Source organism: Atheta coriaria, unplaced genomic scaffold (assembly GCF_025399875.1).
Source record: "Atheta coriaria isolate IRGN ID8LTWV9N9 unplaced genomic scaffold, Caltech_Dcor_3.1 hic_scaffold_10_pilon, whole genome shotgun sequence".
Taxonomy (NCBI): Eukaryota; Metazoa; Arthropoda; class Insecta; order Coleoptera; family Staphylinidae; genus Dalotia; species Dalotia coriaria.
Window position 1 is genome coordinate 9466813 of NW_027045452.1, and position 20050 is coordinate 9486862.

General features: G+C 44.3%; 1 protein-coding gene across 1 annotated transcript; it reads right to left on the reverse strand.

The window, feature by feature from the left end:
- Positions 1-490: 490 nt before the first annotated feature.
- LOC135800586 (histone-lysine N-methyltransferase 2C-like) lies at positions 491-20026 on the reverse strand. Its single transcript, XM_065313857.1, is given in 22 exon segments — positions 491-1935; positions 2067-2249; positions 2316-5746; positions 5749-6028; positions 6031-7274; positions 7277-8966; positions 8969-10273; positions 10331-10489; positions 10545-11069; positions 11232-11303; positions 11484-11668; positions 11724-11865; positions 11923-13373; positions 13434-13578; positions 14075-14653; positions 14843-15188; positions 15252-18180; positions 18246-18467; positions 18528-18892; positions 18952-19198; positions 19251-19545; positions 19929-20026. Coding segments are annotated over 21 exon segments (15870 nt in total). The 5' UTR covers positions 19528-19545; positions 19929-20026; the 3' UTR covers positions 491-1842.
- Between the last annotated feature and the right edge of the window lie 24 nt (positions 20027-20050).

Here is a 20050-nt window from a genome sequence, read left to right on the forward strand (position 1 = left end):
TAATTCGATTTGCGTAATTCTGATTTCTTATGCTGACAGATTGTCAGATTTTAAATCAAATATTTAAGTGATATTTAATTTGAACATGCATCGTTTTTCGTTTACCAGATAACACATTAGTTCGTAATCATCTGCTGATAATAAAATTATATTAGAATTTATAAAATTGTTAGTTGTATTCACGAAAGAATTGAAGAATATTTACTTAAATTTACGATGCTAATATAATAAACAGCAACGGTGTGTTTTGATTCCACGAAATAAAGATTCGATACCTGCAGGTAAAGAAACTTATCTCTTGCGCGAAATAGCGTGATCCACACGGACACGGTGTGCACTCACTACCACCAACAAGCAATATTTAATGCAAAACCGTACATCGTAGCGCCATCTAACCTTTGAAAATATTTATCAACTTATAAATATTCAAAACACATTTATCAAATATGCAACAAGGTTGATATTGCAATGAAATTGAAAACAACGAAAGTCATACACGAAACAAACCAGTATTTAATAAATGATTCATTTAATTTTTTTGTACAATAAACAATAAACATATCAGGTAGTGCTAAGTTGTTTCGTTTACATACATACATTTTTCTGCCGCAAGAAAAACCAAATACATGATTGAGTGATTGTCACATTCCTATCGAAATCAAGTAGTGTGTGGTTGTAAAAAATGTTTTCATCCGCTCTTTTCATCTGCGTGTTTAACTAGTGTTCGATCCCGACGCCATTCGCAATGAGCGCAATTGACTAACGTGCATGATATCAATTGCGTTCGCAGCCACAGCGTGGAAACTTTTACATATATTACAAACGAAACCAAACGACCCATCTTATTATTGTCTAATAATATCACTAACGGGCCGCTCTTCATTACGTGCATGCGTGTGTGTATGTGTGAGTGTGAAAAACAGTTAATCGCTCAATCGTCATTTATCAATAATTAGAATTAATGGCACTAAACCTAAGCTATACAAGAGTCGGATAGAAACATATAGAACGTATACCATAAAATGTAATAACAATCGGAGACTACGTCTCCACAATAAAAAAGAAAGAGAAATAAAAATACAAATTACAATCCGATCCACCCTCTCGACAAGACATCAATGGGCTGCAATCGGTTTTAATACTAATGTACAAAAAAGTCGCCTTACACTCCAGCTACATCTCAATTAATTAATCCTTTCGTGCGTCCACGCTGTCCTAACTAATATTGCACAGCTCGCTCTCATTCTCTCTCGGTTGTTTCATTTTTTTTTACAAATATAAACTCATCTTAGTCGTGCTTGATAATAAGGCTAGTTATGAAAAGGCTATGTTAGTTGAACAACGCTAACATTGGATCCAGTGATAAAATAGCACATTCTTAATTCAGTATGTTTGTGGGTGTGTGTATGTGTGTGTTTATATATGATATATATACTATACAATCGCAAAAAAAACATAAAACATCAGCGCGTCGCCACGCCTCGTTGTAATCGTAGAAGAATAATTTAACTTTGAGCCTAATTATGTACAACAAACGAAATCTCTTAAATTCACTTTTGAATTCCAGTTATAATTTCCGCTTTACGTGATTTGTGTTTAGTTCCTTCATCATTCTATATATATAATATATTTATGTATAAGTTCCTACTTACTCCTAGCTAGTTTTGTATTTTTGGTCCCTACCCTAAGCCACAGTAAAACATTTATGCAATATAGACTCTGTTCTGTGCCGGTTCGATTTTCACGTTTGCTTGCATCATAAATCTCATCAATATGTTTACAAATATTACGGCCAGTCGAGAGTCAATTCATTTCGTTATTCATTTGGAATGTTTCGAATATTTAGTTCATCCATTTCTTACAGTTGGGCGCACCACACATGCAAGAAATCTTGTGTTGGTCATCTTCTATGTCGAATTTGTAGTCGTAAGCAAGCTGAAAATATAAATAAATGATTAGTTTTTAGCAATTTTCGGAAAAGAGCTACGTAACAGATGTGCACCCCCACCACTTTTTGCGGGTTAATACTTTGTTAACACTATGTATTAAATATAAATGTTACTGACCTCTTCGCCGCGTTGAATCCTTCGTTTAGCAAAGATGATAATCCTCAAATCTCTGTCCACTTCAACAATTTCAGCGACGCAATTAGGATTACAGGAGTGATTTATATACCGCGCTAACCCCCCGCAGAGTGTGGCATCCACTACCCGCTCCTCATCCAGCCTGAACATGTATATTCCTCGATTCTACAAGCACAAACAAAAATAATAATTACTTCATGTGTAAAAATGGTAAAAATTTTAATAACAAACCTTGGCGTCGTAAAATTTCTCCCTCGTCTCGGACAACTCGGACCTTATAATCTCCCCGATGTATTCAATCACCATGGTATGTTTCTCTAGATCCCTCGCCGCATACAGGCCCAGTCCTTGAATTTTACTCCTTGCCAAAAACACATTATTTCGCCACTCCTGCTTCATTTTCTTGTATTGAGAGCTCTTCGAGTGCACAAACTGCTTGCTATATGGACACGCCGCTTCTCCGGCAGGTTGTGCCGCTGCTGTTGAAGCAAACACAGGTCTTGCCGAATTTCCTGTCCGCTGTGTATGCGGTCGTTTCCAATGCAGTTGATTCCTCGCCTTAGGTTCCGTCCTTGCCGCGCCACTGGGATTAATCGCCAGCGGTAGCTCCAGCAGTGGATTGCGTCCATATTTAAATTTATAATCCGTTAAGGTCTCAATGCCGGGCAGTGACTCCAACACTCTCACCACGGCAGGCTCACTCAAACCAAAGAGATCTTCTCCGCTTACGAATTGTGTAAACAACTGCACGCATTGATTATCTCTCCTGAGTTGAGCCAACGGTTCCAGAACTTTCAACCATACAGCTTTGCAGGACGAATCTCGAAATTCTTGATCTTCTTCGGATGGCTCCTGGACCAGAATACGAAACTCGGGACGTCCGGATAATTCTTGAATAGAACAGATATATCGACATCGTTTGTTCAATCGACGCATGCTCCAATAAAACCGTATAATTTTGTACCCGATCGGATAGATATAATTCGCCGTGTGGAAATTGGCCAATTGATGCGGTAGTAATTGACCCACGCTTAAGAAGATCAACGATCCCACCCGCAATAGATTATTCTGGTCAGAGTGATGCATAACAGCGGCAACTTGCCTATTCTCGTCCCTATCAACATACACCCTTCTACCAACCGATAACGTAGTCAATTCATTGTCTTTTTCGTTCTTGGGGACATGTGCACTGCAAAAGGTTGACTTGTTCTTGTAGAAAACGCAGTTGTCCTTCACCGCACACGGTAGATGGTAAATATTCGAACAGCGTGGTTTGAAACATCGAATTGTCGCCCCAATTTGATTACATTGCACACAAGTAGCCACCAAACTAGCCTGTAACGCTGCTGGTAAATTCATCAATGCGCCATTGACAGTTTCATAAACCCCATCTGACCAGAGACCGCAATTGAGATGTACCCACTTATCTACGTCAAAGTTAAGCAATCTAGCTGGTCCATCCGCCACAGCATCCGATGTCCCATTACAAAACATGCATTTCCTAGTGTCATCCGGAACTTTTGTCGGCATAACAGTCACTCGTAATCTGTACATCAACTCCATTAATTCTTTATCTGTGGGTTTCTTGTATTTATTAGCAGGGTGGATGCAGTTTGGTGTAAAGACTTTGTACTTGATGTTCTTCCATTTTTGTATCTCCTCGACATCATCAACTTGCATTGTTTCGTCTTCTTCAGATTTAATAGTAATGGGTCTTTCTGATTTTACAGGTGATATTATGTTATCCACCTCCATGCGTTCAATATCTGTAATTTCGAGTTTCTTCTTGTCTTCTTTCTGGCATAGATGTTTGATTAACGCCGCAGCTCTATCTTCACTGATCGATGGACTTCGATGCATCAAAGCAAGTTGCATGTAACAACTGGAACTGCAAAAGTAGATCTCATCCCCATCTGATAACAATTCAGAGTCTTTACTGAGGAATGGTAGCTCGGAGACTTTCTTCCTGATCATGTTATTTAGGATAACAACATCGCAATGCCGGCAGAATTTCGCATCTCCATTGAGAATACTTTGAATGTCAATAGGTGCGCCTTCCTTGCCATCTTTACCCTTTGTGCGATACAGACCTAACTTTTGACTTGGTGGTGTGCCTGTCCTCTCAACAATCTGATAACTTGTAGGCGCAGGAATATGTAAAATATTCGCCAGATCTCTCAAAACGCCCATAATGTCCTCCGCAGCCGATGAAGTCAATGTTAATGTAACGGTGACGTTACCAGAGTCTTTAAGTGGTGTACCAGGACCTGGTGTACCAAATTTACTCTTCGCGCTGCCTGGCAAACTGCATATGTTTTCTTTGTCCAGGTTTGGATAGTCTTTGAGATTGAGACTTGTTGGTTTAAGTCTAATCGGCACAGGCGCAATAATTGGTATAATCGGGGATAGTCTCCCTTTATCTGGTTGATCCGACCCATCTAAACTTTCCTCCTGTTCAATGAGTCGTAATCCCATGAAACGCTTAGGTTCATCAAAACTTTCGGGAGATGATGAATACACCAATGAATCAGGAGTGTCTTCCCGCGCAAACAGTTCCCATTTCCTCTCATCATCACTGTCAAATCTAATAAGAGGAAACTCTTGATCGTAGAAACCACGCTGTGTTGACGTTGGTGGTTTTTCAGGAAGTTGTTCTTGCTCCCCATAGGGTTTGGAGTTGTAGAAATCAGCAAACCCAGGAACTATTGCATTACCATAAGTTCCAAGGAGATCTCCCACACGCGGATCAAACTCCTTCGAACCCAACTTGGACTGATCTCCGGAGCCGTACACAGGTACTACTGCAAAGTTCTTACTCAGCACAGGTTCGGAAACAACCATAGGTGGTAAAGTCCTAAGTTGTGCAAGGACACTCTCTATATATGAATCGTAATCCTCGTCAACCTTTGAACTCTTACGGGTGCGCTTCTTGGGTTGTCCACTTGGTTGACCACCGCCTTCTTTGTTCAGGATCTGATTCTGTCTACGTTTTTGTTGGTAAACCCGCCGCTTTTGTTTCTTGAGTTCTTCTTTATCGAGTATCTGCTTCTCCACACTCGTATCATCGATTTCCTCCTTCATTGTAACATCAGACTTACTATGATCGGAGACCTCAGAGTGTTGTGAGCAGTCATCCAGCAGTTCCTTCTTGACTTCGTGCGTGACTAGTACGGGACTTTGTGATGTCAATTCTTTCTTTACAATCAACGGTGGTGTCTGTAGGCTGGAATCTTGACTACATGTAGATCGAGGTGTAGCTGGTGATAGTAAATCATCTCTACTCGGAGTCCTACTTGGTGGTAACCCTTTCTTGATATCAATGTGTAATTGTTGTTGGGGTTGCGCTTGCATAACATGTTGCTGCTGTTGTGTTTGTGGCATTTGATACACCTGCTGCATTTGTTGTTGTTGTTGAGGTGGTGTTTGTTGCTGTTGTACATTTTGTTGCTGACTTTGAATTTGTAGAGGAGGCGGCGGAGTCTGCGCAACCGGTTTAGAAACAAAAGAAGTCTCACGAATTATCGGGGTTTTGGTCTTTACTGATTGTGTGGGAAGTACATTGGGGGTTGTAGAACTGATCGCCGTCAATGTACTCGGAGTGGTTGTAATACTAGGTGTGTCGTTTTGTAAAATGGGCGGGAGTAAGCTCGTCGGCGTTGGGGAACAGGCCGCGCTAACTGCGCCGCTAAATTCGGCACCAAAGGTAGACTGGGTCCCGAATTGGAAGACACCGACACCGTACTGACTGGTGTTGTTGATTGCGAAGAGGCGCAGGCAGTGTTCTGCAGCAGTTGTTTCAAAAGCACATTTTGTGAGTCCTCCATCCTATTCGGAGCAGAAACCGCCACCAGACTGCTCAAAGTAGACATAGGGATATTATTTGACGATGATGTTACACTCTGCACAGGTGTATTCTTCGCGGTTTCATTTTTAATAAACTCGCCGCAGTAATAGACTGTGTTTGGTCATCAACAGGTTTCTCATCTTCTGATTTCGTCCTGGTAACAGTTGTTTTCGTCAACTGAGTATGCAGTAAATTGGTTGGTGTACGAGCAAACGCAGAAGTCGCTGGATTCGACGCTAACAACATCGGCGTTGTTGTAGATGGTGCATTCAATTGAGTTGTAACATTCGTAGAAACAGCAACAGTGGATATCGGTGATACCACATTGGGTTTAGCTTGCGCTAGGGAAGCCAATGAAGGTCTCGTCAAGGGTATAGAAGACCCTAAAATCGACGCTGTTGTTATAGTCCCCGGAGATGTTTGGGGCATAGTCGCAGCCGGATGTGATTGCAACATCGCATTCAAACTTAACGAAGGTTTCTTTTGAATTTGAAGCTGTTGTTGTTGCTGTTGGAGTATCAAAGGTGGTGTTAGCACGCTTTGTACTTTAGGACTTTGAATTTGACTAGTGGAAGAAACCACAGCAGTAACAGCGGTTTCCATTACAACCTGCAGTTGTTGTTGCGGTTGAGGTTGTTGTTCTGACTGAGTAGTTGTAGCTACAACAGCCAGAGTTGTCACTGGAACTGCCACCTGCATTGGTCCCTGTGTTGTTGTTACAGCCGGGGAAGACACCCGCTTTGGTGAAGACACAGTCTTCACAATTATAGCATTCGCAAGCATACTAGAAGTAATAGGAGCAGTTGTAATAGTCTCTGATTTGATAGAAGATACCACAACGGACATCTTATCCCCACTGGTCTTCGTCGTGTCGACATTTAAAGTCTTCGTAACTGTTGACGTATGCATTGCATTAGTCAACAAAGTTCGCAATTGTTCAGAAACATTCGCAATGTTATTGGTCACTTCAGTTGGTTGTGATAATGGAGACAACTGCATCGTACTACTAGGTCTAGTTGTTACCGTTGTAGATGTTGCAACAGTCACAGAACTAACCAAAGATGTTGTACTTGAAGTAGTTGTAGGTGTTGAAGTAGATACTTCTTGTTTAACTGTAACAACAGGTGTAGATGTGCATGATGTAACAATGTCAACCTCAACCTTCTTTTCAATTTCCTTGGGACCAGCTTCTTCTTCATCTACTGATTTACCAATGTTCTCGATCATATTTAACACATCATCCAGGGAATCAAATTCGCCAGGCATACCATTTCCATCCCTCCTCCTACTTTCAAACGCCTGCATAGCTATATTATCCAACATTTGTTCCTGTGATGGTGTTGGGAAGGAATAGAAATCACCACGGATTTATGATCGTGGTCATCCGCGTGATTATCACTGGCGTCCTGCATCATAAACTGAATCTCTTGCTTCACAGGAGTGTTTACAGTAACATCTGCTGGTGGGACTTCAATTTGTGTGGTTGTTGTAGTCGTAGTCATTTTCATCTCGTTGGTTTCAGCTGGTTCTTCAACGGGTTCCTTTTTGATTGTAACCTTTTTAAGCGCAATACTTTCCTCGGGAGAATCCTCTTTCTTCTCATCCTCGGTATTACTACTTTCAGGCGATACTGAATCATCTTCAAATATTTTCTTTGGCAGTGAGGTATCCTGCGGTGTTGCAAGCGACAAACAACTCGATGACGACTTATCAATGACCTTTACATTTGGCAGTTTTGAAATGGCGCTCGCGCTAATCACCGGCACGGTAAACCGTGATGGTAAGATGGATGCGATTTGTGATGTACTAGCGCTGACGATTGTAATGGCCGGCGAGGCTGAAGAACCCAACTTTGGTACATTTATGATGTTATTCCTTACTGTTCCACCTTTTAATAAAACCGCCGCCATTGACGCTGGTGTTTTATATGCCTGTGTTGTTATAATAATGTCTTTTTTAGCTGAATTCGCCAGAGGTGTAATCAAAGTCATTTTGGGTGGTGTACCTTTGATGCTAACCAAGTTAGGTCGTACATTTGTCACGGTTTTGATAATATTACCAACTGGCGTGGTGGGATAGACCATATTCGCAGCATATTTATGTATCTCATTTATATGTTGCGTGTCAAGTTTAAGCACTTCATTGGCCTTATTGTCTATTTCACGCTCATCAATCAACTCCTCAAAGTCCTCTTTAGTAGAAATATGATCCTTGTGTTCATTATCTTCGAAAGATTCTTCTTCAGGTGATTCATCTGCCATTGTTATCTCTTCACTCTCCACTTCAGCCCCAGATTCACTTTCTAACTCGGCCTCATTCTCAGCTTCGTTCAAATCTTCATGAACCAACATATTCAAATCATCAGTTTGCCCTTGAAGAATCAATTCTTCTTCGTCGCTGGTTGTTGGACTTTGCAGGACATATTGCATGGTCTCCGTATCATCTTCTTTGTCAGAATATTGTGCATTACCAGCAATATCAAACAACATGTACTCATCTGGGATCTGATCGGCTTCCAAAGGACTCGACAATCCTTCACTAATGTCCTGAGACATGAATGATTGTATGACTGCCATATCATCGCCATCATTCTGTTGCGCTGCAGAATTTAGAGACACCTCAGTGGATACAACAGAAGAATCCACATCGATATCAATATCGTATTCCATGATGTCATTGGGTAGAGCTTTCTCAGGAGGAACCATCATTAAGATATCATCTTCTTCAGGACCAGCAGACGCACCAGGAAGTTTTTTACCGGTTGTTCTGATGATTCTACTAGTTGATGCAATTGAGGGAGGTGGCGAAGAACTATCTTCGAATTCATTATATTCTTGGCTTACCAAAGAACTTGCTGAGACTTTAGATAAAGTTAACTTAGCAGGTGATTTTTTCTTCAAAATAGAAACTTTACTCAGATGTGATTCTTTCTTAAACTTTGGTGTAGCTGGGTTGGTTTTAGCATCTCCTGAAGATGTTGGATCTTCTACAGGTTCTTGCAAAGGCGGTGGTGCGGCTGCTCCAGGGCCTTTTTCGCACCACGAGCATATCCCGATCCCCACATAGGTGACCCTCCTCTCAAACCAAGTTTAATATAACCAAACCTCCCAAAACTAGGCGGACATGGTATAGGCGCATTGTGTGGATTACCCCCACCACCAAGATCATTATCCGGTACATTTGGGTCAGTTAGAGCGTTATATGGTGTGCGTGGATTGTCTGTCGCAGGACTATTACTACTACTAGCCGGCCGACGTTGTGGAACCATCGGACTACGCGGCATTGGTGATGGTGGTTGATGAATCATAGGACTACTCGGTGGTTGATGGTGTATGGCCGGACTCTTCGGCATTGGAGAATTCGGCGGATGGTTAAACGACACCATAGGTGATGGTGGCTGGCTAGTCATCGAATGCGGCGACATAATTTGTTGATTTAACGAAGGACTTTGTGGTGGCATTGGTGAATTCGGTGGTTGTTGTTGATTCAATTGAATCTGTTGCATTTGCTGCTGCATCTGCTGTTGTTGCATTTGCATCTGTTGTTGTTGTTGTTGCAACCGTTGTTGAATCTGCACCTGCTGCTGTTGTTTAAGTGCTTGTTGCTGTTGTAGCATCAACTGATGTTGTTGTTGGCTCATTGGTTGTCCCTGGGGTGGCATTTGTCCCCTAACCATTTGTCTTTGATGGATGAGTTGTACAATCTTCGGGGAATTCACGCCGTCTTGATTAACATCCTGTACTTGTTGTTGCTGCTGCTGCTGCTGTTGTTGTTGGTGGTGGTGTTGGAAAAACGCCTGTTGTTGCAAATGTCGCTGCAGCAGTTGTTGATTCATTTGCTGTGGAGGTGGACTATTCAGTGGACTAGGAGTACCAGGTTTCGACTGATATCCACTCGGAGAGCTTTGTCCGGAAGGCAATCGAACTCTATCGAGTTGAGGTCGTACAAACCGTTGAGGACCACCAGGTCTCAAATCAGGATACCCTATTGGACTGGTAACCACCCTACGGTGTTGAGGAGAAGTCATTCTCATCTGAGGAGGTGGTAGATGCATTAAAGGAGATTGCACCGGACCAGGACTACCCTCATTCTGAGAATGAGGTGTACCAATACGTGATGGTTGCATTGGTGACATAACTTGATTCATATTCGGACTTTGCAATACACTGGGCCCAGGTGAGTGAGACACCGAAGGCGCTGGACTATGCATCGGTGAATTATGCTGCATCATTGGCGATTGTGATGCTGATGGTGACATCATAGGTGATTGCGGTGGATGTATCGGGGAGCTTGAAGGTGGCGTAGGTTGCCCACCTTGTTTACTCTGCTTCTTGCCAGCGTAATCCTAGATATAAATGTAAATAAAACCGCTGATTCCAAAAATGAATTATTATTAAATTACCTGCATGAGAAGTGTATGTTGTTTGGTCTGTTTGCGAGCATTCTCCAGTTGTTTCTGCAACCCGGTGATCTGCGCCGAGGTGCGTTGCAATTCAAGCGCGTCGGCATCGCTCAGTTGCGTGCCGGTCTTCTTGCACTGCCGCTGCTTGCTGTTCAACGACTACAACAGAACATTAAAACAAACTCTCAATTATCCCTAACTCAATATGCACTACCTTTCTAACTTTTCTCAATGCATGGACCTCAGACTCGTAGAACTTCAACTGCGCCGTCAGGTGATTATTCTGCATCTGCAGCCATCGCTCATACGCCAACAACGCCTGTTTATCCGCCTCCGATAAAATATTCTCTGGTGGTACAGGAGGAGCCGGAAGTGAAACACCTTGAAACTGTGGTACCCTTGGTATTTCCGGTTGTGGAGGCTGTGGTGGCGCCACCTGCATACGATTCTGTTGTTGTTGCGCTTGCCATTGTTGCGGTGCAGTTGGTTGTTGTACAAAACCACCACGCTGCATCATTTGCCCTTGAACTTGATTCGGGACAGTTGTGTTGTTGCCCAACATCGGATCACTATTAGTCTCGAAATCATTTTTCAACAGATTCTCAAAGTCGTTATCCGATAGAAGGGCAGTACCAGCAAGACTGCTGGTTGAAGAAACTTCCGCACCTTGCGACTGGAGCTGCTTCTCTTGCTCGCGCTTCTCCTGTTCCAATAATTCTTGTATTAAAAGCGGTTGCTCCTATAAAATATCATTCCCACCGATGTTAGTAAGCGCCATGGTGAAAACGACAACGCAAAGCAGAATGCGAAATTAATGGTTGCATGCAGAACACAACACCAAGAGAGTTAGAAACTATAATTCTAAGTTGATTGATCAATGATATGATATGATTTCGCTCACCTCCAAGAGCAAGGCGGGCCTGCGCAGCGCGTGCGCAAAATGTGGCCCATGACGAAGGGGCGGGCCTCCCATCTACCACACAGCATGCAAGCAACACCGGACGAACCGCAAACCGTTAGTAAAACTACTTTTATAATCCTACCTTTATGATATTATTAATCTTTAAATTTTTCAATTAAAAAGCGCTGATCAAACCAAAAAGAAACCAACCATCGATCGAAAACAAGACATGCGCAATAAACAAATGATTACCTGTTGGCCATTGCCCGGATACGGCGGAGGCGGGCCCGGGTATGGTGGTGGAGGAGGCGGAGCCTGTTGTGGTGGTTGTTGAACAACAGCGCGTTGTACAACCTGTTGTGTTTGCATCACACCAGGCGGCGCTGCCATTCGTGGATTGTTCAAGTTACGCATTTGCAACTTTTGATTGTTTTGAACTGAAACAAAACTCAAATTACACTAAAACATTAAAACTAATAATAAAATACATACTCTGCAACATTCTTTGCTGATGTTGTGGGCTGTAGCTTAAGATAATGCTGTTGTTAGCAGCCACTGTACCAATAACGCCATCTTGCGACATTATGCGTGATCCTTGCGCCATTGGTTTACCACGTGCGGCACATTGCTGAACCTAAACATTAATTTAAATCAACAATTTCTCTATTTTATTAAACAAAGAATAATTTACCTGTTGTAACATTTGTTGATGTATCAATTGATGATTGATCTGTGGTGGAATCATATGCAACTGTTGTTGTGGTTGCATAGATCCAAGCTGTTGCTGTTGTTGCTGCTGTAACAATTGTTGTGTTTGTTGCGTTGCAACCAATGGCGGCGGTTGCATTTTCTGCATCTGTTGCTGTACAACATTGATTGCTTGCACGGAATGAGGCGGGGCTTGCGCTTGCAGTTGTGATTCAATCGACCTTACAGCTTCCTGTTGTTGCTGCTGTTGCTGTTGACTCTGTTGTTGCGGTTGCGGCGCTTGAGCTTTAACCAAAGGCGCTTTATCCTTTTTATCATCCTTTTCCGGTTCGGCAGCATCAACCAAATCCAACGAGTCTAAAATATTAGTCTTCTCGCCATCCAAAGCATCTAATTCAGGATCCGCATACTCCAAAATATTAAAATCAGCGCCCATTTCAGCCAACAACTCATCCTCATCATCTCCTAACCCACCAAGGATATCACCCACGCCTTGTAATTCAACCATAGAACTAGACTCCTGCTCCAGTTTCTCTAATTCCGCAGTTACATTATCAGGGATTTCATGTTCACCTGGTTGATCAACATTCTGTTGTTGTTGTTGCTGTGGTTGTATACCTTGCTGTGGAAGTTGCGGCAGTTTCTGTTGTTGGACTAAAGTAGTAGGGATCTGATTCGGGTTAGGACGTATCTGATTCGCTGGGAATTGATTAGCCGCAGCGCGTTGAATCAACAACTGATCAATCTCAGCCGAGGCATGTCTAATAGGTTGCAGTTGTTGAGGCGTGACAAATCTCGGTTGCTGTTGGACATGCGGCGTTTGTTGAAACTGTTGTTGTACAACACCGCCCTGTTGTACCGGAACCTGCGCGCGTTGTTGTTGCTGCTGCTGCTGTTGTAACAAAATATGCCTCATCCTTGGATCTATACCTTGCATCCTAGTAGGATCCAACTGCATTCGAAGATTACTTATTGGTTGCCTAATAGTCTGAACAGGCACACGTAATCTACACGTAGGCGGAAGTGGTTGCCTAAATGTCGCCTCGCTTGTAACCGTTTGATTTTCACTTACAATCGGCAGGACTTCTTGCCCTGCCTCACCAGGTGGCCATACCCTCTGTTGCCCTTTACCAGCTAACAACTGATCATCCAACTTTTTAAACTGTTGTCTCTGCAGTAAATCCCTGAGCTGCCTGTTTGCTTCCGGTTCAGTTTTCTGCGGAAATGCTAATGGTGGGCGTGGTGTCGCAGTAGGGCGTGGCGTAGCCGGTTGATGCGCGTAGGGATCAGCAGATATAGACCTTACAATTTGCGGAGGTGTTTGTTGAACAAACCCATCACCACCATGCATTTCGCCTTGTTGTGGTGACATACCTTCCGCTTGCATAAAGTGTTGATTACCTTCAGACAATTGCCTCTGCACACGAACAATTGCTACACAAAACATAAAAATTAATTAATTTTATGTTGTGTGTACAAATGTTTAGTACTTACAGTTCGTACCTTGTACACGGTGTTCTTGAAGCACGTGTTGTTGTTGTTGGTTTTGCTGATGGCGTAAAGCCTGCATTTGTTTCCATTGGCGTTCTTGCTCCGCCTCCCGCGCAGACTTCTGTTGATTGGTCATCTTTTCTTGTTCCTATTCAACCAAGCACACAGCAAATATTACAAACGAATTCATGACAAATCATACTTATAAAAAGAGATATGAAGAAGTAGTAATCAAACTGCATGCAAACCTGAATTAATAAATTATCGGAAAAAAAATTGTTACAACAACAAGCTACAAGAAATCAATTCTGAAGACTATGTTTAACCAACACCAAATTAACCAGAACTTTTCTATTGTGAGTTATTCAATATTATGATATTATTATTACCCACAACCTGAGATTAGTTTATTATTTATTTGTTAATAACAATAGAAAAGCTCTGATTGTTTGTATTTTTTTTAATAAATCGGGATGAATTGTTCGAGGGATAGATTTAGGGATGTTTCCGACTTGTAAACGACGATTTTTGCATGCCGGGTTCGCTCGGCGCTACATCAAAATGATAGAGAACAAAACAACCAAAAACTGAAACTTCGAATCAACCAAAAAACGGACATTCCGACAGTCAGAGAGTCTTCTCACCGGTGGCTCGCAGGCTTCCTGACAGAGGGAGGGAAGAGTGCGCATTATTTCGGACGGGGTGAGCACGCGTATCTGATGGTCAGCCGCTGCTGATGGCGGCGGCTGGGCGTGCGCGTGCCGCAGCGACGGGGACGGCGCCGGCTCCGAATACAGAGGATTGACAGTGACATTTGGGGCGGGGCCGTGGCAATGATCGCCCGGTCCAAGAATCGGGCCGTGCACGGTGAACTGCTGCTGCGTGGGAATGGTGACAGTGACGTGAGATGATGATGATAATTGTGGCTGTGGTGGTGGTGGTGTGAGTTGTGGTGGGACGGAGCCGGGGCGCGATGGGGGCGTGATTGACAGTGGGCTGGGGCTGGGCGTCGGCGTGGACGCGCCGCTGGGGGCGCTAGGGACGCTAGTTAACGCGGTGGTGGTTAGTAGTAGCTGGCGTGCTTGCTGTTGTGAGTGGGCGGTGCACACCTCTGAGACCGTTGGCGGCTGCTGTGCCGCGTGGACGGGACTCGCGACTGCGGGCACGGCCGGCTGTTGCGCCTGCGCCGCCTTCACCGCGGCGCCGTTGCTCTCCTTGCTGATCTGTGAGCGGGCACACAACACATATCGATATAGACACAACTTGCAAGCTTGAAAGCTCACCCGTGAGTGAAAGAGGAGACAACAAATGAGATACAGATGAGTGTGTCGCGTTAGTCACAACACGTTCGCGTGATCAACACGCTCCGCAAATTGCCGGAAACGGAAACGAATCGTAAAAATACAACATACCTGTTGGGCCTTCTTCATGCGCTGCGCGGAGCGATTATCTTTGGCGCGCTGGAGGAAAGGAGCTTTTGCTTCGTTGCTAAGCGTGCGCCATTTTTTGATTATCTGCTTATAACGGTCACTCCATACGGGGAATTCAGTTTTCCATTCGGGTTGATTAGTATTCGCGTACAAAACCGCCGAAATCGTCGCGGAAAGTCCCAAAGCTTCATCAGCTTTCATTTTTTCCGATGACCGTTGATTATATGTGGTTGGTACATTCGCAGCAGGATCCATTCCTTCACCAGAAGCCTCACTTACATTCACCCACGGTGATGGTGGTTCACAATACGGACTAAACTGTGGACTACTAAAGAAACAAACAAATTTTACATACAAAAAATCATCAAAATATGAAATTTTATCCACTTACTTGCTAAAATCTGATTGATAAGGCGACTGTGGATAAGAACTGAGCGGCGAATTCAAATTATTCGCCGGCAGTGAATTTGGCCGGACATTCGGCGGTATCGCCGACTGCGGAGCCACGCCCACAACACCCACCGAAGGCCCCGCCCCTTTACCACTGGGCGTAGCCACCGGAAATACACCAACACCCACATTGGGCGTGGCAATCGGAAAGATACTACTCTCCTGCGACTCTTGACTCTCATCAGTCAGCACGCCCTTGAACAGAATATCCTCCACATCCTTGCTGTTAATATTTGGTATGTCTAAGTTGAAAATATCGCCGAACTCGTCTTTGGTATCCTTGGACGCATCGCCATCCGCGTCCAATCCTTGAATATCGCCGCTCTTCGCCAAAGCATCACCGCCATTCATAATGGTATCAACGATATCCGTGTCGAGGATATCAGGCAGTTCGAATTGATTGAGTGCGTCGTCACTTTCATCCTCTTCTTTCGGTACAAGCTTAGGCGGGGCGACCACGCCCACCACTCTGGCCACACCTTTGGTTTTCTGCACGGGTGCTTTACCAGGTGGAAGGTTTTTCTCTTTGGCTGTAGCAACAGCACGTAATTCATCCTGAGATAAATGAATAATCTTATCTTTTTCGAGTGTGGGTTTATCCTTTTCATCCTCGCTGCTCTCACTGTTGAGATCCTTCTGGGAATCGAGTAAATCCCGCCCGAAAAACGCATCCTGAAGATATACCGGGAAAGTTTCGGAGAGTTTACTCTTTATTTTTCGTCGAATTGGTTTACGGCGTGGTTTCTCTCCGGGATTAGTTGTCTCCATCATGGTTGGAGGTCCCAAAGGATCCGTAGGTGTGGTTTGACCGGGTAACATGTCAACTTCATCGTTATCCTGACCACGTATCCCCCTAACTCTTACAAGAAACCCTCCTATACCTAATTTTTGTAAATTTCTTTGACGTTTCCTTCGTAGGACTGTAATTCCACTTTCGCCTGTAAACAGAGTGAAACCCTCGGGAGGTGGGCCATCATCCTTGGTCCAAGTCATTCCTTCCTTATACAAATCATGCTCGTCCTTGATATCAACCAATTCTAACTTAGCATCCAATGAATTTTCCCCTGCGCCTACACCAGCGATGACCGATTCAATAGTCGCCATTATTCCGGCTTCCTTGTTATGCTGGACAACTTTCTCAGGCTTTTTCCGCTTTTTTCTAGTGGCTGAATGTTCCGAGCATAAAGATTTAATCAAATTATGCCCGTTTTCACTCAGGAGCACACCATCCATAAAATAATTCGAATTAGACTTGGAATCTGGTGATTTTGTAGGCGTAGGAGGTTTAAGAACAGGCACAGGGACAAGGTGCGGTGGTTGTACATCACGTGGTCTACATAATATACAAGTATACCCCTCCTCTGCGCATTTTTCCGCTTCTAATTCAGATTTGATACTGTCGCATGCCCCATGCAACCAGCGTTCGCATTGTGTGCATTGGATAATCAACTCGCCTTCACCATAACTCTCCTGGCAAGTGGGACATGAGACATGAGAAGCGCAAGGGCCGCATTCCGTGTAACTATTCATCCAGTTACAATTGAAACCAGGGTCTGTCGCGCCGCAAGTCTGACACAACGCGCACCATTTGCATTTCCAGTTACCATGTGGTACGAAAGTCAGTGGCGGATCCATGCAATATATATGAAAAGATATATCGCAATCATCACAGAGGACCAATCGGTTTTCATCGTCACGTTGGCCACACCCCTCACACACAGTACAATCCAGGCACCTCCAACCCGTTTGGAGGATAACTTTCGTTATTTTTACATTCACGCAATACGGGTGGTAGCACTGACCGCATTGAACACATGCAATTAGACAACCCTCTTGATCCGTACCGATTGCTCCGCACATAACGCAAATATCCTGCGTTAGGACATATTTATCCTTAGCGGAACACAAAACTAACCTGTTTTCAATCCCAGGTTCTTCATCTTTTGTCCCATCCGCTGTGGGACGTTGTAATCCAACTCCTGGTACCCCAAAAACCCCACGCATTTTATATTTAGCGCCGCGTTTGCGCCCGAATTCAGTCATGCGCTGGCGTTTCATAAACCCAACTTTACCAGGCATAAGTTTACCAACGCCTTTTGGCCGTCCCGGATACCCACCCGGACCATACCCTAACCTTTTCTTCGCTATTTTACAAGCGTACGGTTTACCCTTACCAAGGCCCATTGATCTAAACCCGTCGTCAGTGTACGGTGCGTCGAACTCCGATGAGTCGTCGAAGAGGGATTCTTGCGATGCGGACATGGAGTCCTCGTCAATACTGTTCCGCTTCGACAGCATATTCTTACACATTAAACACGTATATTCATATTCGGGATGCAGTTCCTTGCGTTGATGATAGGCAACCAGGTCAGCTTCGGCGTCGCAAGTACCATGCACAAACTTGCGACACGCAGAGCATTGGACCATTTCTCGATGCGCATGCGCTCTGTACGCTCGATGGCATATCGGGCAATTAAAACCTTTGTTACGTTGTTGGTAACATGAATCGCAGACGGTGTAATGCGCATGCCAGCGTGAGCTAAGCCCCGCGCCGGGTGTACGTGAGCCGCAATCACCGCAAACGCGACAACAACGGCACTTCCAGCCGTATTTCGGGATTGATGCGACGATGGGACGCTGACACATCGCGTGGTAAACCTTTTCGCATTGCTCACATGTGAGGAGTTTTGTTTCATCACCTGTGAGGCGGCATGTTTGACAAACGCGACATTTACGGCATTGCCAACCAGCGCGTACGCCGGGATGTTGAGCGAGACCCACGCAGGAACCATGGTAATGTTCACCACAGACAGAGCAGTACATTAAATTTGTTACATCACCGAGGGTTTTACATGTATAGCAGACAGAATCTGTAAAATAAAATAAACATTTTTAGTTATTATGAAACTGGTTGCCTATATTATGTTTAACTTACTTTCACATTTAAGTGCAACTTGACTCAGATGCAAGTTACAATAGAGACTGCAACTCCGCAACTCCTGGAAGGCCCCTGAAGCAGTCGCGCATGGAAAGTGGAAGATTCGCGTACATCCTTCCATTTTACAAGCTGCGCTTGCGCCGTAATGGTTGCAGAACGTGCATTTACGCGATATACTCAGCAGTAACGAAGGCCCGACATTATCAAAACCTAATAATTCTATAAACAAAACAATAAATTTAATAAATTTCATTAAAAAACAACAAAAATCATATTTACCAGTACGTGTAACTTCATGACTCCAATAAGTGCAGCTTCGATGCACATAAAAATGCCCCGACGGTTCGAAAACACTCTGTACATCGGGGTTTTCCGAGTATCCGATGATAGTCAACTCATCCACATACTCGCTGGTCATCGATGGATTCCGACACTTGTTGAAACTCTTCTGTCTTCGGCAAGTGACAGGCCCGCGCGGAGATTTATCACCAGGGTGTTCCGGCGTGCTGGTTACGCTAGATGGCAGTTGTTCAGTTGTGACACGTTCAGGAGTAAACCCATCTGGGCACATGAGGCGTATCAGTTCCCCTTGGCCTAGCTGACTGCGTTCCCCTAGGTTGCAAAATCCGCAAACTTTTCCAGGCCTGAATAAAATTAAAAAAGAACAAATTTTGTTTATTTTTGTTTATGATTAGTTGCCTACCATGATTCCGGTTTATAAGGGAGTTCTTCTTGTGCGAGCACACGCTCAGCAGGAACCAAAGCGCCTGTTTCAGGATCCAAAATCATCTCGTCTGCGGAGGACATCATCATCTCGCTGAAGTCGCTACGGTCGAAACTCTTGACGCGTTTCGGCGCGCCGCGTACACAATTCATACCGCCTGGTTTCCACTTCTTCATGCGCATCCCGCCAACACCCGTGACGGTATTTCGGCGTGGAAATGGTTTTCCTAAAATGAATACATTAAAACATTACAAAATAAAACTTTGTGATATGTTTACCTCCTTCACGCCTTGGTCTACCTCGTCCGCGTTTGATGCTCAGCGGTTTTCCGGAGAGAAACAACGGCGGGCCGCAGTCGTCGATCGCCGCCGGTGGTGATGAGGCAGCTGAAGTTGCCGCCGACGATGAATTGAGCTGCAGTGGCGAGTGCAACTCGTGCAACTGATCCTCGTCGGCGTCCGGCTCGTTATCGACGTCGTCGTCATCGACGTCCGACGGCTCGGCGTCGTCGAGGTCCATGAGCTCGTCGGCATCCACCACGCTCAGTTCATCCATTCCGCTGTACTTCACGCACTAGAAACATATACATTTTTACATTCCGCCGCACACGCGCAGATCGCAAACAAAATTAACAATTAAAATGCACGAAAAATTATTTTAGAAAACGCAAGATGCGGCGCACGCACACAGAGTGGAAACTAGTTTAATTTAATTAGTTTTAAGAGTAGATTTTGGTGTTTTGGAGTAATTTGCTAGGCATTCTAGCGTCGTGCGTTTGTTTCGTGCGGCGTTGTCGAGCACATCCAGCGCCATGTCAGTATGCGCCGCTGAGGAGCATACCGACCGAGCGTACCCGACAACCTGACTTGCACCAAACAAACGACGCGCGCCCGGTAACAACTTCAGCACTTGCAGTACACCCAGCATTGATTGCAATTAATTCGCAGCGCACTTACGCAGTATTATTTCGCACATTTTACGTTTGTATACATGTTGTAACACAACACAAAAAATTTGTCAACTACACTAAACTAAACGGTGGGCACGGTGGGAGAAGCGCCCGCCATTGATTGCCACA